General features: G+C 54.6%; 1 protein-coding gene across 2 annotated transcripts in view; it reads left to right on the top strand.

The window, feature by feature from the left end:
• The window catches only part of col4a4 (collagen, type IV, alpha 4), a 31196-nt gene extending 17857 nt beyond the window's left edge, over positions 1 to 13339 (top strand). For both annotated transcript variants that reach the window (XM_030108234.1, XM_030108233.1), the window contains 34 exons: positions 257 to 301; positions 410 to 472; positions 581 to 625; positions 956 to 1009; positions 1107 to 1167; positions 1248 to 1352; positions 1502 to 1657; positions 1740 to 1829; positions 1944 to 2104; positions 2688 to 2760; positions 2949 to 3055; positions 3134 to 3317; positions 3453 to 3521; positions 3608 to 3715; positions 3792 to 3860; positions 4050 to 4199; positions 4275 to 4436; positions 4512 to 4679; positions 4747 to 4890; positions 5173 to 5280; positions 5643 to 5821; positions 5908 to 5971; positions 6050 to 6124; positions 6213 to 6320; positions 6400 to 6507; positions 7601 to 7672; positions 7741 to 7869; positions 7937 to 8044; positions 8122 to 8277; positions 8374 to 8622; positions 8693 to 8809; positions 9817 to 10005; positions 11812 to 12095; positions 12175 to 13339. In XM_030108234.1, coding sequence (XP_029964094.1) covers positions 257 to 301; positions 410 to 472; positions 581 to 625; positions 956 to 1009; positions 1107 to 1167; positions 1248 to 1352; positions 1502 to 1657; positions 1740 to 1829; positions 1944 to 2104; positions 2688 to 2760; positions 2949 to 3055; positions 3134 to 3317; positions 3453 to 3521; positions 3608 to 3715; positions 3792 to 3860; positions 4050 to 4199; positions 4275 to 4436; positions 4512 to 4679; positions 4747 to 4890; positions 5173 to 5280; positions 5643 to 5821; positions 5908 to 5971; positions 6050 to 6124; positions 6213 to 6320; positions 6400 to 6507; positions 7601 to 7672; positions 7741 to 7869; positions 7937 to 8044; positions 8122 to 8277; positions 8374 to 8622; positions 8693 to 8809; positions 9817 to 10005; positions 11812 to 12095; positions 12175 to 12447 — 4233 coding nt within the window. In that variant the 3' untranslated portion in view covers positions 12448 to 13339. The remainder of the gene's footprint in view (positions 1 to 256; positions 302 to 409; positions 473 to 580; positions 626 to 955; positions 1010 to 1106; positions 1168 to 1247; positions 1353 to 1501; positions 1658 to 1739; positions 1830 to 1943; positions 2105 to 2687; positions 2761 to 2948; positions 3056 to 3133; positions 3318 to 3452; positions 3522 to 3607; positions 3716 to 3791; positions 3861 to 4049; positions 4200 to 4274; positions 4437 to 4511; positions 4680 to 4746; positions 4891 to 5172; positions 5281 to 5642; positions 5822 to 5907; positions 5972 to 6049; positions 6125 to 6212; positions 6321 to 6399; positions 6508 to 7600; positions 7673 to 7740; positions 7870 to 7936; positions 8045 to 8121; positions 8278 to 8373; positions 8623 to 8692; positions 8810 to 9816; positions 10006 to 11811; positions 12096 to 12174) is intronic.
• The last annotated feature ends 1549 nt before the right edge of the window (positions 13340 to 14888 follow it).

Genomic DNA, 14888 nt, shown 5'->3' with positions numbered 1-14888 from the left:
AGGATTTAGTCAACGGAACCTTAGAAAAAAAGAATTTAATAAAAAGGGAGGATGGATGGAAGAATGGACACTCAGACCTTTAGAGCTGAAGCATCAAAGTTAATCTAGAAAGAAAAAGAAAAGAAGCAGGAAGTGGAGTCGGTTTACTTCCTGTAGACGTAGACACGTCGTTCCTGATTTCAAGTCCTTGTTTTTCTTTCCAGCCTGATGTTCAAAGACCAGGTTCTTTGGTTCTAATGTTGGTTCTCTTCTTCAGGGTTCTCCGGGGTTGAAAGGGGTCTGTGGAGGTCCAGGTCTGCCGGTACGGAGTTCAGCTAGACGGTTCCCCTCGTGAACCTGAGCAGTGCTGTGGTTCTGGACTGGTTCCGCTGTGACACACTGAGGTTCTGTTTGGGTTCTGGTGTTTCAGGGTCTGGACTCACTCCCCGGGGAAAAAGGAGAGAAGGGGATTATTGGCTTTCCTGGACCGAGGGTAATTATTGTTCTTCGCGCGGTTCTGTTCGGTTCTACTGGAACAGTCCAGGAGGGGGGCTCCCCTTGACCCCTGACCCTCAGTCCTCACGTTCCTTCTGTGTCTCAGGGACTCACGGGGAACCCTGGTCTGCCTGGAGAAAGACGATTCAAGGTAGGTTCTTTTTCAACCTCTGGTTCACTTCTGTGGTTTGGTTCCTCAAAAACTCTGATCTGGTTCCTCCGTGGTTCAGGTCTAGTTCCTCCATGGTTCAGGTCTAGCTCCTCCATGGTTCAGGTCTAGTTCCTCCGTGGTTCAGGTCTAGTTCCTCCGTGGTTCAGGTCTAGCTCCTCCATGGTTCAGGTCTAGTTCCTCCGTGGTTCAGGTCTAGTTCCTCCGTGGTTCAGGTCTAGTTCCTCCGTGGTTCAGGTCTAGTTCCTCCGTGGTTCAGGTGGTTCTTCTGTTGTTTTTCTGAGACTCAAATCAGCTGTTTTTGTGTTCCAGGGGATCCGTGGAAACCCGGGTCTTCCGGGTCTGATTGGACGAGAAGGTCCGAAGGTCAGTCGGTGCCGATGTTCCAGCTGAACCCTGACCCGGGAGGATGAGGACGTGGACTTGGACTAGTCCCTGGTGTCATGAGTCTGTGTGTTTGCAGGGCCTGATGGGAGATCCAGGCGTTAAAGGACTTCCTCAGTACAATGATGTCACGCACACAGGTAAACCCCCTGCAGCCAATCAGCTGGCTGATTCTGGTCCCGGTGCTGAGATGACATCACACCCACTCCCTGTCTTCCAGGTGATATCGGGGACCCTGGAGAACCCGGGCTCAGGGGCCCTCCTGGGAACATGGGCCCGATGGGAGCGCAGGGACCCCTGGGAGCTCCGGGCAGATCAACAGTAGGTCAGTTCCTGCAGCTCATGAGCAAGGCAGCAGCACAGCTGATGACTCTCAGTGGAAACTCTGATGATCAGCGGTGCTGCAAAGGTTCCGGTCTGGGTTCAGAGGTCACCGTGGACCGCTCACGTCTACGGTTTGGTTGTGGTCTTCAGGGAAGGAGGGCGCCACGGGCGAGCGCGGCGTCCCAGGATGCAAAGGGAACAAAGGAGACCAAGGCGAGGTCTTTAAAGATGGACCGGCACCTGGGGAACCTGGAAAACCAGGACAGCCGGGATTCAGGGGGCCTAAAGGACAGCGGGGGAGCCCAGGTGACCCTTTCACTAAAACCCAGTTCTGTTCATTTCAACATTTCGCGGCGGCGTTAAAATGTCGTCGTTTACTGACCTCCAGGTTCCTACTGTGTACCTGGAGCACCGGGGCGGCCTGGGAACCCAGGGGAACAGGGTTCCCCGGGGGTCAAGGGGTTCAAGGGACTGCAAGGTCAGTGACGACACAATGAGCTGCTTCAGGCCATGTTTTCCCACGCATCTGTGGACACTTGAACACACCTCAGGACATGGAGGAACTCGGCAGTGACATTCCGGGGTGTTCCAGGACCGACAGGGGACTGCTCCTGTGGCCCTCCGGCTCCTGTCATCGGCCCCCCGGGTCCCGTGGGGGACCCTGGACCGCCAGGGTTTCCAGGACCTCCGGGACCCCCAGGCCTGAAAGGGGATGAAGGTCGACCTGGAAACATGGGACTGAATGGTGAACAGGTACGTCACTAACAGGGGTGGAGGTCACCTGAGGAGGCCACACCCACTGACCAGAGCAACTGACCAGACCACCGACAGACCGCACACTGACTGAACAGCTGATCCAACAACATCAAACTACTGGCTGAACAGCTGATCCAAACAACACCAAACTACTGGCTTAACAGCTGATCCAACAACACCAAACAACCAAACTACTGACTGAACAGCTGATCCAACAACACCAAACAACCAAACTACTGACTGAACAGCTGATCCAACAACACCAAACAAACTACTGACTGAACAGCTGATCCAACAACACCAAAAAATCAAACTACTGACTGAACAGCTGATCCAACAACACAAAACAACCAAACTACTGACTGACAACACAGACTGACCGACTGAAATACCTCGACTGTACGAGCAATTAACAAACAGCCCACAAAAAGACCAACTGAGCAGGTAAACTACTACAGACTATTGACTGAGTAAACTACTGATTCACCAAACTACTGACTGATGAAAGAAACTACTGACTGACCCACCAAACTGCTGCCCCAATATTGAACCAACAGAGGCATGGATTGTTTGTTTCCAGGGTTTCGCAGGGTTTCAAGGTGTCAGTGGGTTTAAAGGGCAGAAGGGCGACTTCATCGTTGTGGAGGTCAAAGGTCAGTTGTTTTTATTGGACGGTTTCTTCGTGTTGTCGTTGATACGGCGACCTTCATACATCCCAGCACGACTCTCTGTCGACATGGTGTTTGATTGGTAGAGTCTAGAACATTGGAACATTGGTCCTGAGCGGTGGAATGTTGGACTGTTGGACTGTTGGACTGTTGGAATGTTCGGTCATTTTCAGGTGCGAAGGGAAACCAAGGCCCTCCAGGGTCTGCAGGTAGACAAGGGTTCTCAGGGAGGAATGGATTCGACGGGCCTCCGGGCCCCCCTGGAGACCCCGGTCCTCCGGTCAGTCCAGGGAACTCAGTATCAGACTATGAACCTTCTCCTGGGTTCTCCTGGTTGTGATGAATCTGCGTCTTTCAGGGTGAAGGCTTCTTCGGGTTCCCTGGAAATAAAGGCCCTCCAGGGTCCTTGGGGCCCAAGGGCTTTGTAGGACCTCCAGGGGCCACGGGACCGGGCCTGGTTGGAGTATTCGGAGAACGGGGGGCCCCGGGGAACCCAGGACTTAACGGGTTTCCCGGTCCCCCGGGGCCAAAGGGGGCTAAAGGTAAGAATCAATCAAGCATCCCCGGTGGAGAGGCGCAGTTTCCTGTCTGATGCCGCCGCTGGTGTCTGATTGGTCGACCCCACACTGTCAACCAATCACAAACCTCCTCCCCCCTCCTGGCTCCTCCTCCTCCAGGAGACACTCTGCCCTGTGTCCCTCGTAACCCCGGAGCCCCAGGACAGAAGGGAGACTCAGGAAATGCAGGTAAGAGTGCCACCTTGTTGGCTCCTCCCCCCACACCGCCCTCACCTGTCGGCTCCGCCCACCGCCTCCACCCGTGGTCCCTGCAGGCTTCCCGGGTCTCCCCGGTCCTCCTGGCTTTCGAGGCCCCACTGGTCCGGATGGAGCTAAAGGAGACAAAGGAAAAGACGGACTTCTTGGACCGCCTGGACGAGCAGGTACCTGAAGATGGCTGTTCCGTCAGTCGGGACTCACCCCCGCCTCAGCCTGACCCTCCCTCCGCTCCCCCCGCAGGCCCCCAAGGTTCCGTTGGAGACACTGGAGAAGAGGGAGCAGAAGGCGTCAGCTACAGCGGAGAGCCAGGTAGGACCTGCTCTCCGCGAGGCGTTCAGGGACATCATGTCCATCTCCAGATCAGTGAGGTTTGAACCTGGTTCAGACCAGAGGAACCCAGACCTGTAGAGTCTCTTCAGAGGGTCCGGGAGCCGCTTGGTTCTCTGGAACCCGCCTCCGGGTCAGGGTCTTCACAGTGTCCTGCTCTCGGTACCTCAGGCTCTCCTGGGCTTCCGGGCTCTTCTGGACTTCGGGGACCTGCTGGGAACTCAATCATCGGGCCCTCAGGACCTCTCGGCTTTCCAGGTCCACCAGGCTCTCAGGGACCTAAAGGAGTACCCGGTCCTCCGGGACCAAACGGACTGCCAGGTGAGCCGGGTTCCAGGTCCGCCATGTTGAACCGGTCCTCGTTCCAAACCGGGTCTTTCTTCACCGTGTCGGCAGGAAGTCCCGGAGCGCCCGGGCTCCCCGGGGCCCCGGGCCGGGTCGGCAACGGTGGGCTCCCAGGCAGAACTGGCCCTCCTGGACCCACACCTACGCAGTGCAGCGCAGGACCACCTGGTCTAAGAGGCCCCGCTGGCCGTCAGGGGCCCATCGGACCCCCAGGTAACCTGGTCCCTGATGGCCCACCTGTTCTGCTGAGGACCTGACCTCCGTCACCACGCCTTCCTGTACTTCCAGGGTTCCCGGGGCAGAAGGGGGACAGTGGCTTTGAGGGCCCTCCAGGGTTTGGCCCTCGAGGAGATCCTGGAAAACCAGGCTCTCCAGGTTTCCCTGGGTACCTGGGCCCTCAGGGCCCAAAGGGTCTTGATGGAGAAGCAGGTCTTCCAGGGTTCAGTGGACTGAAAGGTGAGCTGCTGTCTCGGCTGGTCTCCGACAGTGTCTGGAAACAGCCGCTCAGCAACAACCCTTCCAGGTGTGACGGGACCTCGAGGGCAGGATGGAGGGCCAGGGGGTCCGGGACGGCCCGGGGCCCCTGGAGATCCAGGGACAACTGGAGAGAGAGGCTGCAGCGGGCAAGACGGCGCTCCAGGATGTGAAGGACCCAAAGGGCAGAAAGGTAGACGACAGCGGGTCTACAGCCGGACCACAACAATGTCACAACAGTACGACACTACAGGGTCTTCACGTTGATCCTTGATCCAGTGATTCTCTGGGATCTCAGATAAACACCGTACAGGCGCAGAACTTCAGACTACAGCGGCACTGAAACACGTAACAGCCGTACCAATTCAGACTACAGTGAACCGGGTCACTGCAGTGTTTCCAGAGACCACTATGAGGTCCGGACTTGTTGTGATGAACCTTCTGACAGTCTCTGGTTCTGTGTGTCCCCCGTCAGGCTGTAAAGGGGCCCCGGGGCCTCCGGGAACCACCAGCTTCACCCCCATCAGAGGACCGCCAGGAAAACCAGGACCGCCCGGCCTCAACGGATTCCCTGGAGCACGAGGTCAGACCACTACACCGTAAACAGATGCTCTTGAACTGGGTCACATGTGGTCTGGCAGGTTCTGGTCTGGCAGGTTCTGGGCCTCGAGGAAGGTTCCTGAACCAGGTCAGCAGTGCAGGTTCTGGTTCTCACAGGTTGCTAATCGTCCCCAGATGTTGGTCTCTTGATCCTTCTGGACCCAGACAGCCTGGTCTGGGTCTGGGACGTGTTGAGCTGTCGCCGTGGTCTAGAGAGTCTCCTTTGTTTGACCTTTCACCTTTGTTTGATCTCCGTCCCAAGCTGAAGCAGAGTCCCTGAAGGACTTGAGGAGATCCGGTGCTGAAGTGGATCTCCTCAGACTGAGGGTCCCCTTCTGTCCACAGGCAATAAAGGGGTACGTGGAACTCCTGGTAGCTCAGGTTTACCAGGTCTGGATGGACCTCCAGGGATTGGAGGACCGCCGGGAGCCCCGGGATCCTCTGGTAAACCAGGACCTCCTGGACCACCAGGACTAACGGGCCCTCCAGGATTCGTCGGCTTTCCTGGATTGACCGGAGATCCGGTAAGACAGACAGTGACCGGCTGTGGCTGGTTTTAGATCTGGAACCAGAACCGGAGCGATTCTGATCCAGTCGATCCCGCCTGCAGGGGGACCCCGGATGCCCGGGACAGCCTGGATCACCCGGTCGTCCAGGATGTAAAGGTGCCAAAGGTAGGCAGTGAGCCGGGCACCAGGCTCCTCGGTCCTCGCCGTCTGTTCTGGTCCTGATCACCTTGTTGTTGGTTTCAGGGACCAGAGGAGAGTCCATCAGTGGTCCTGGGTCACCTGGACCTCGAGGCGCTCCTGGAGACACAGGGCCGTCAGGTATTGGCGTGACGGAGTGTGTGTGTGTGGAGTGTGTGTGACGGCGGCCTCAGAGCGGCGGTCCTTCATCTCGGGTTCTCTTCCTCAGGGCCTCCTGGACCTCGAGGAGACCCCGGAGGTCCGGGTACCACTGGGACTCCAGGACAGAAGGGATGCAAAGGAGATCCGGGAGTCAGTGGAGGTCCAGGCAGTCCGGGTACTGACCTCGAGGTTCCTCACCTTCAGACCGGCGGGTCCTGGTCCCTGCGGCTCAGATTCTGTTTGGCTGGTTTCAGGTGTGGTGGGCCCACCAGGTCCCCATGGTAGGCCGGGTCTTCCGGGACTTCCTGGGAAAGCCGGAGGTGACGGTCCTCCGGGACCGCAGGGCTCGCCGGGACTCCAAGGTCAGAACCGAGACCCAGACCTTCAGTTTACCCTAGAACCCTGACCAGGGTCAGTGAAGGCACCACATACAAGGAGAGCTGGCATCAGTCACAGTTACCATGGCAACAGTGTGACGCAGCGTGAGCTCACCAGTGAGAGCAGAAAAGAGGCGGGGCTTTCTGGGTTTGGTTTTTTTTTTTTTACTTCCTGCTTCTGACAAACCTCAACGAGAAGCAGGGCCGGTGGAGGTAGGCCCAGTTCCATTTCTCTTTCTAGCCCTACCCCTTTGAATCGGAGTGCTAAGGGGTAGGGCTGAAAGTAAACCCCTCTGAATTGGAACACCCCTCCGACAGTCGTGTACGTCATCAGTAGTCACCGCTGCCGATGACGTAGCAGATGCGACAGTTGTTTGCCGAAGAAGAATGTTTGTCTTACATTTTAAAACTTTATTAATTGAGAAAATACTAACATTTGTGAACTTCTTTCATTGCGGACGCCGCCATGTTGCCGATCTTGCAAGGCTTTCTGGGAAATCTGTCATACCCAGTGGGGGGCGGCGGCAGGAGCGCTTGTTTTGTCCACCTACACCGCGAGTCGCAGGCGGGGTTAGTTCACTTCTGCATTGGCGGGAGCGGTTGTTTCCACACCCGCGCATTCCAGGCGCATTCCAAACACGATAGAAAGACGATTAGTTTCAATAAACTGGTTTCTTCAACACCGCCCGCCTGGAATGCGCGGATGTGGAAACGACCGCTCCCGCCAATGCAGAAGTGAACTAACGCCGCCCGCCACTCGTGGTGTAGGTGGACAAAACAAGCGCTCCCCCACCGCCCCTCGCCACCGGCCGCCACTGGATCATCCCCCTCCGTTTGGAGCGTGGCTCGGGAGAATCTCCGTCTGGAGGGGTGGAGGCCCTCCCCCTCCCCCGCCCCCGCCCCTACTCCTCCATGTGAACGCGCAAAACGGAGGGGTAGGGCCAATTGGGGGGGGGGGCTGAGGAGTGAAATGGGATTGGGCCTAAATCTCATTGATCGTGATTAATTAGTGCAGCACGGGGTCCACCAGGGACTGCAGGTCTAACAGGGACCCTCCGGGGGTCTGCGCTGTGTTCAGGTCCCCCGGGGCCGCTGGGACTTCACGGACTGGACGGACTGAAGGGCGTGAAGGGGGACATGGGGACCCGAGGTAGGAGTCCCGGTCCGAGTCTCCTCTGAAGACCAGGACCCGGTCTGCTCTAACGCTGCCGTCCGCAGGTCTGGCGGTCACCGGCCCCCCGGGCTGCAAGGGTCTTCCAGGGGATAAAGGTCCTCCAGGTCCTCCGGGCCCACCTGGTTCATCTCAGCCAGGGTCTAAAGGCTCCTGTGGCCCCCCAGGACCCAGAGGTACCTGGACTTCTTGCTTCCCGTGCCGGTTTCTGAAGTCCTCTCTGACCCAGACTGCCGTCTGCAGGACCCCCGGGGGCCGCCGGACCCTCAGGCGAACCCGGACCCAACTGTGAGGATCCCATCCGGGGCCGGGCCGGAGAGCCAGGTTTCCCAGGTCCAGATGGAGAGCCAGGTCAGACCGGAGCCCTGGGCTCCACTGGGACCAGGTTTTCTTTCAGGATCCGGACCACCCTGTGTTTGGCTTTACAGGCTGCCCCGGTGCGGTCGGAGAGCCAGGTGTGAACCGGCCTGTGTGTGGGGACGTCGGGGACGACGGGGACCGGGGCTGCTCGGGGCCACAGGGGTCCAGGGGGCCTGCAGGACCACCGGGACCGAGAGGCTACCCTGGGAACCCCGGAGAGAAAGGTCCGACTGAGTCGCTAGTCCCCCGGCGGTTCAGCTCAGTCACCATGTTCGATTCCCACAGTGTGTGTGTGTGTGTGTGTGTGTGTGTGTGTTCAGGTCCGCTGGGCAGTCTGGGTCTCATGGGGGTACCAGGGAGTCCCGGTCCTCCAGGTCTGCCTGGACCCAGTGGACCTCCGGGACTGAAGGGAAATCCTGGACCCAGGGGTCCAAAGGGGGAGCAGGGGCGAGTCTTCCCCTGCCCCACATACGCCCCCCCCACCGCGGGACCTCCAGGACCCCCCGGCTGCCCGGGGCGGCCCGGGGAGCCCGGGGCGGATGGAGATCCGGGCCTGAGGGGCCAGAAAGGTGAGAACCCGGACTGGACCCTGAAGAGAAGCAGCTCCAGCTTCCTGCTGCTGACGGCGGCGTGTTTCAGGTCGGAAGGGGGATCCGGGACCTCCAGGACCGCCGGGCTCCAAGGGCCCCCCGGGACCAGATGGGAACAGGGGAGAGCAGGGCCGGCAGGGAGAGAGCGGGTTCAGCGGCCAGAAAGGTGAGTCTGGGTTCTGGGGTCAGTCCAGATGTTTCTGGGTTCAGTTCAGGGGTCTTACCTATAAAGCTCGCTGCGCACAAAACGAGCCCCAAACTTTGCTCAGCGGCTTCTCTGCGCCAAAGCTGGTGCTTATAAAAATCTACAGCAGGGAACAAATGCGCAGGACTTTGCGGTTCTCTCTGCAAACAAAACAGCTGCCGTGCAGGACCGACCGCACGATTCAGAAAAACTACGTGGAGACGACAAAGGAGAAGGAAACAACGAGGGGAGACACTTTGAGGAAGTCACATTCAGTTTGGAATGTTTCCATCCTTTCTACATCTTCTAAAATAAACACAAAATAAACACTTCAAAGGGAGCAATCAGACACATCACGTCATGAAAACACCTACATTGTGTTTGTCTCTGCTCTACAAATACCGACTGTCACTTGACATAATAATTCTTCTCATGATACACACTTCGAAATGTTCTCAATTAAATGGCAAATTGACACAAAAAATGTTAGCTATTTTGCCATGGCCATATCTGATGTCTGAACCCTGAATCATCCTGGGTTCACAGCCTCTATGTCCTGTTGACTCCAGAGGCTAAACAATTCTGATAATGCCTGGACGCACAATCATATTGTGCAACCAATTTCCACTACATTTTTATGTTAAGTGTTTTTTAAGGTGTTTCTGCAGTGTTGAGACACTATGAATTATGACAGTTCACCTTCAAGTCGGACCACTTTTTTTTTTCACTTCAGCAGTAGTGCCCCGATGGCTCTGACCACGTTGTGGTCACCTGCTCCACTCAACGTTTTTCCGTTTGTTTGTCCCTCCACTGCTGTGTCCTCCAAAAAGGACAGCAGACCGGCTCTCCACCTCACCAACGAGGGTTTGGATTTCTCTCTCGCTGAAGGGTCGCTTCTTGGGTTGTTTACCGTCCATCGTGCATGGTTTTGGTGGGACCTGGTGTTTGGCTGGAGGTGGGATGAACCGGTTCTGCTCGTGTCCCTCCAGGGGACCGCGGTCCGATCGGCGACGCCGGGCCTCCCGGTCCGACCCGCTGCCTGAACTCCGGGTTCCTCCTGGTGATGCACAGCCAGTCCAAGGCGGTCCCGACCTGCCCCCCCAGGATGAGGGTCCTGTGGGAGGGCTACAGCCTGCTGTACCTGGAGGGCCAGGAGAAGGCCCACACCCAGGACCTGGGTGAGGACACACACACACACACACACACACACACACACACACACACTGGTGTTGTGAATTAACTGGTGTCCCTGTTCACTGGTGGACCCTTGATCGTCTGTCTGCAGATGTTAATTTAAAGTTCAACACTTTGAAACAAGATTAGAAAAGTGGTTAGACGGGGTTCACCGGGACATCGACGGGTTTCTATCAAGCTTTTTCTAGTTTTTTTAATCTGCTGTAAGAAGCAGCGCTAGCAAGATGCTAGAGGACGTCAGTCACCAGTTCAGAGGGAGACCAGTCAGTCCAAAACACCGGTTGTGCTGCTCCAAATGTCTCTGCTGGTGTAGTGTTGGTTTGGTTGCTGGTTAAAGGTGCTGTTGGCAGGATTTTGCTATTCAATGCTAATTTTTCTGTGTTTTCTTTGGATTGAATGTTAGAGTATCCATTGATAATCCTTTAGGAGTGTAGCATAATTGCACTACCACGAGGGCGCAGTGTTTCCATCTGTCTCTGTTCTGAGCTGAAAAGGAATCTCGACAGCTCCAGGTATCTTTGACCAATCAGAAGAGCCCCTGAGGCTCTAACCGTGATTGGTCGAGGGGCGTTCGTCACACATTCTTGTGGGAGGGGCTTAACTTGCGTAAGGTCGCGATGTCAGAGAAAACAGGACAGGATTGGCTGTGCTGGGTTTCAAATCGCCATCTTAGATGGGTCAAATCGCCATCTTGCTTAGGTAACCCTAAGCAAGATGGCGGAGATGCAGAATCCTGCCTACAGCACCTTTAAGTAGCATGTTAAGTTTCTGGTTAAGTTGCTCATGAAGGTAGTAATCGAGTTGCTGCTGAGTTTGACATCATTTTCCTATAATTTTCCCAAACATTTGAGAATAATTCAGCTTATTAATGTTTTATTTGTTACTTTTTTTACTTTTGACTCCAGAGTGGAGCAGTAGAAATAAGTTATTAGTAGCAGTCTGTGACAAATACAAGTTACTTTTTTAAATCACCAACTATCCTAAATCATTCGTTTTATCCCCAGATTGGATGGTTTAAACCAGAATAAAAATCTATCTGCACTGCTGGGTTTAGGAGCTCTGGCTTTTCTGTTTCACTGTCATATAGTGAATATATTTCACAGACAATATATTCATGTCTCCAGTTCTGACAGCTGAGAGGGGATTTTGTTTTAAGCAGCGGCATCAACCCCTCGGTGAGGCGGAGCTGTTCAGCCAATCAGGGAGGTTTAGTCCGAGGGTGTGGTCAGGTTGGCTCTGAGCTGATCGGTTCCTTCAGAGCTCCAAACAGAACAGGATTTATGACTGGAAATAGTAAACTTGTTCATTATCTACGATCTCCCCTTCCGACGCCTCCTGAGCGACTCCGACAAGAAACAATCTCTCAGAACACACCGCACACTACAGGAAGATCAGACCCAGAGTCATTTGCATGCAACAATCGCATCTTTGCTGGCTTCAATCGGGAGAAGATCGCGCCAAAATTCGGCCCGATCGTCCTGTAGTGTGTGCTGGCCTTAAGCTGTGAAAGGAGTTGCTGATTGAGTTCCTGATTGAGTGGCTAGTTAAGTTGCCAGTTAATTTGCCGGTTAAGTTTCTGGTTAATTCTCTGGCTTTGTGCCAGCTGCCTTCCTCCTCTTGACACTTTGTCAGAACAGACGTCTGTCTTGCATCCCTCGCTCGTCTCTCTGCCGCTGACGTAGCTGTCGGACGCCGCCGTGTCCGGCCCGTCGGGTTTTTCCCGCACGGCGTTGGGCCCCGGCGCGTCCTGGGCCTCCGGTGTGTAATGCGGCCCCCCGCTGTGGTTCCAGGTCAGGCCGGGTCCTGCATGCGGGTCTTCTCCACCATGCCATTCTCCTCCTGCAACATGGGAACCTGCTCCTACGCCAGCAGGAACGACAAGTCATACTGGCTGTCCACCACAGCGGCGCTGCCCAGCACGCCGGTGGCGGGCGCCGCCATCGAGGAGCACATCAGCCGCTGCGTGGTGTGCGAGGCGCCCTCCTCCCCCGCCGCGCTGCACAGCCAGACCTCCCAGCAGCCCCGCTGCCCCCCCGGCTGGAGGAGCCTCTGGACCGGATACTCCTTCCTCATGGTGGGTGTTTTGCCAGACTTTTCTGAAGCGTTGTCATGGAAACGGGCTCTCCGTGATGATGTCACTTCCTGTGTCGCAGCACACCGGCGCAGGGGACGAGGGCGGCGGCCAGTCGCTGACGTCGTCGGGAAGCTGCCTGACGGACTTCCGGGCGCAGCCCTTCGTGGAGTGCCAGGGTCCGCGGGGAACCTGCCACTACTTTGCCAACATCTACAGCTTCTGGCTGACACGGGTGGAGCCCCGCGCCGCCGCCGCCGCTGCCGCCATCACCAATAGCTCCGCCTCCACGCTGACCCACAGCTGGCAGCAGCGCGAGAGCATCGGCCGCTGCAACGTGTGCATGAGGGAGTGAGGCGCAGTGACGGACCTCTTGCTTGGTTTCTGTGAGGAGAGACCGCCATGTTGGACCGACCAGCTCCACCAATCAGCCGCCAGCTGGCAGAGGGCGAAACCGGATTCCTCCCAGGACATCGGCAGGTTAACAACTAACCAACTAACTAACCACACTGACCAGGACAACCAGCCCCACCCTCCACCTTCTACACCGAGGAGCCTGCTGTGTTTCCATCGTTCCCTGTACTGCCAGTATTCCCAGCATTCCCAGTATTCCCAGCGTTCTCAGTATTCCCAGCATTCTCAGTATTCCCAGCATTCTCCATTGTTCCCAGTTTTCCCTCCACGTCCACAAAGTGTCCGTCCAAACGTGGACATTTTTGCTTCGGACTTTTAACATTTCCCGTTGTTGGTTCCTGACGTTGTTCTCGTTCTGGATCTTTCAAATCTCCTCAGTTTAAATGTCACTCCTGGTTTTCGCCATGGTTTCTTCTCCTCGGAACATTTCTGATCTTCGTTTTCGTTTTCCGGCTGATTGAAACTTGGACGTCTCTGATTGGCCATCAGAACGCTCTCTCCTCACCAGAGACCAATGACAAAGCCTGGGACTTTAAGCCCCGCCCCCGGACCACTGAGAGCCTCTGTGACTGGCCGGCCAGGAGGCGGGAAAGCGTGTCATTGGCCAGAACTTTTCTTTGTTGACGATTTGGGAAAAATCTGTGAGAAGCTGTGAAAAACCTCGAAAAAATGTTTTTGTTGCAGCACGTGACCAAGACCAGGACCAGAACTAACCCGGGTCCAGGATCTAAGACCAGTGCAAGAATTAGACCAGGACCAGGACCAGAACTGGACCCGGGTCCAGGCTCTAAGACCAGTGCTAGAATCAGACCACGACAACAACTTGACACAGGTCCAGGATCTTGTACCAGTGCTAATCAGACCAGGACAGCAGCTGGACCTGACTGGGTCCAGGACCAGAGGACTGCTGGTTTTATTTTCATGGATTTTTCATTTTCTTTCTTTCTTCGTTAAATTTTCCTCGAGGTTCTTCGGGGTCTGATCCCAGTTCTGGTTCTACTCCTGGTGTGGTCCCAGTTCTTGTCCTGCCTCTGAGCCTGTGTCCGGTTTTGTACCCAGTCCAGGTCTGGGTTTGGCCTGGTTTGGTGGTGGTGGCTGTGATCCAGGTCCAGGTCCTGGTTCTGGTCCAGGTGGAGTTTATATTTCTCTGTGATTTTTTTTGTAAATATGTTTGAACTCGACAGTTTTATATTTTCACTGTAAATGTCTCAGAGTATTTATTTAGCCTGAAATTAATGTTGGTGCTATTTGTTTTGTGTTGTTTTTCTATTTTATTTTGGTAAATGATGACGCGGTGAAACCCCACCCCACACCCCTCCCCCCAAAAACACATCTGAATTCATTTTAAACTTTTATTTTGAAGAAGATCAGGTGAAATCAATCATCACTTGATGTGGTTTAGCGGTTTGTTTTGGACTACAGCTCCCATGATGCTTTGGGAGGGGGGAATGGGCGGGGCCACCACGCATCGTGTTTTAATCTGTCAATGATATTTTAATCTCTGTAGGAGGAAACCTCTCACTAACACTTGTGAAACATTTTACTGGACGAACTTTCAATAAATCGCATCAAACCTTGAAACGTTCTTCGCTTCTTCGTTTCAGCTCCTCGTGTTAACAAGTTTTCTTAATTTATTTTATTTGGAGAACTAATCCATGATATTGCTGGGCTGACAGGGGAACAGAAAGACGGGTAAAAAGACAGAAAAGTGGAAGAAAGTGGAAGAAAGTGGAAGAAACGTGAACAAACAAGAAAAAAAACACCAACAAAAAAAAAAGAGTGAAGAGAAGGAAGAGAGAGCAAAGAAATGACGGTCTTAATTAATATCGACACTCAAGACAATCGGCTACTGCACCTGCATAAAGATATGACAGAGGGCATGTTGGAGCCTGTTGATCAAATTATTATTTAAATAAAAGGCGATGATGATGATGATGATGATGATGAGTCTGAATGTGAATTCATGGTGCTATGTCTTGTTCCGATTGGTTACAAAAAACTACTCACCTGCCTCCTCCTTGCAGCGTCCCACTCCAGTAATTAAGAGAGAGGAATCAGCTGTTTTGCTTTGGTTATGCCCTTTGCATTGAAGGAGTGAGGAGTGACAGTTTTTTCAACCACTAAACACGTCAGTTATATATTTGCTTTAGAAAGTCAATAACGGAGAACCTACATGATTTTGTTTGGAAATAAATATCATCCTTTTTGACATATAGATCTCCGCGAGTGCTTTTTTATTTTAGTGAGTCGCAAACCTCCTCCGCGAAGACGACCCGAACTCTTTTGACATCTTTTTTCAAGATGACAAGGGCCGTAACAGGGCATCCTACTGACTTTTGTTGGAGAGCATACTGTAGGTGGTAGTAAACTGGGGCGTGAAGC

The sequence above is a fragment of the Salarias fasciatus genome, chromosome 14 (assembly GCF_902148845.1).
Source record: "Salarias fasciatus chromosome 14, fSalaFa1.1, whole genome shotgun sequence".
Lineage (NCBI taxonomy): Eukaryota > Metazoa > Chordata > Actinopteri > Blenniiformes > Blenniidae > Salarias > Salarias fasciatus.
This window is presented reverse-complemented; position numbering and strand designations above follow the sequence as displayed.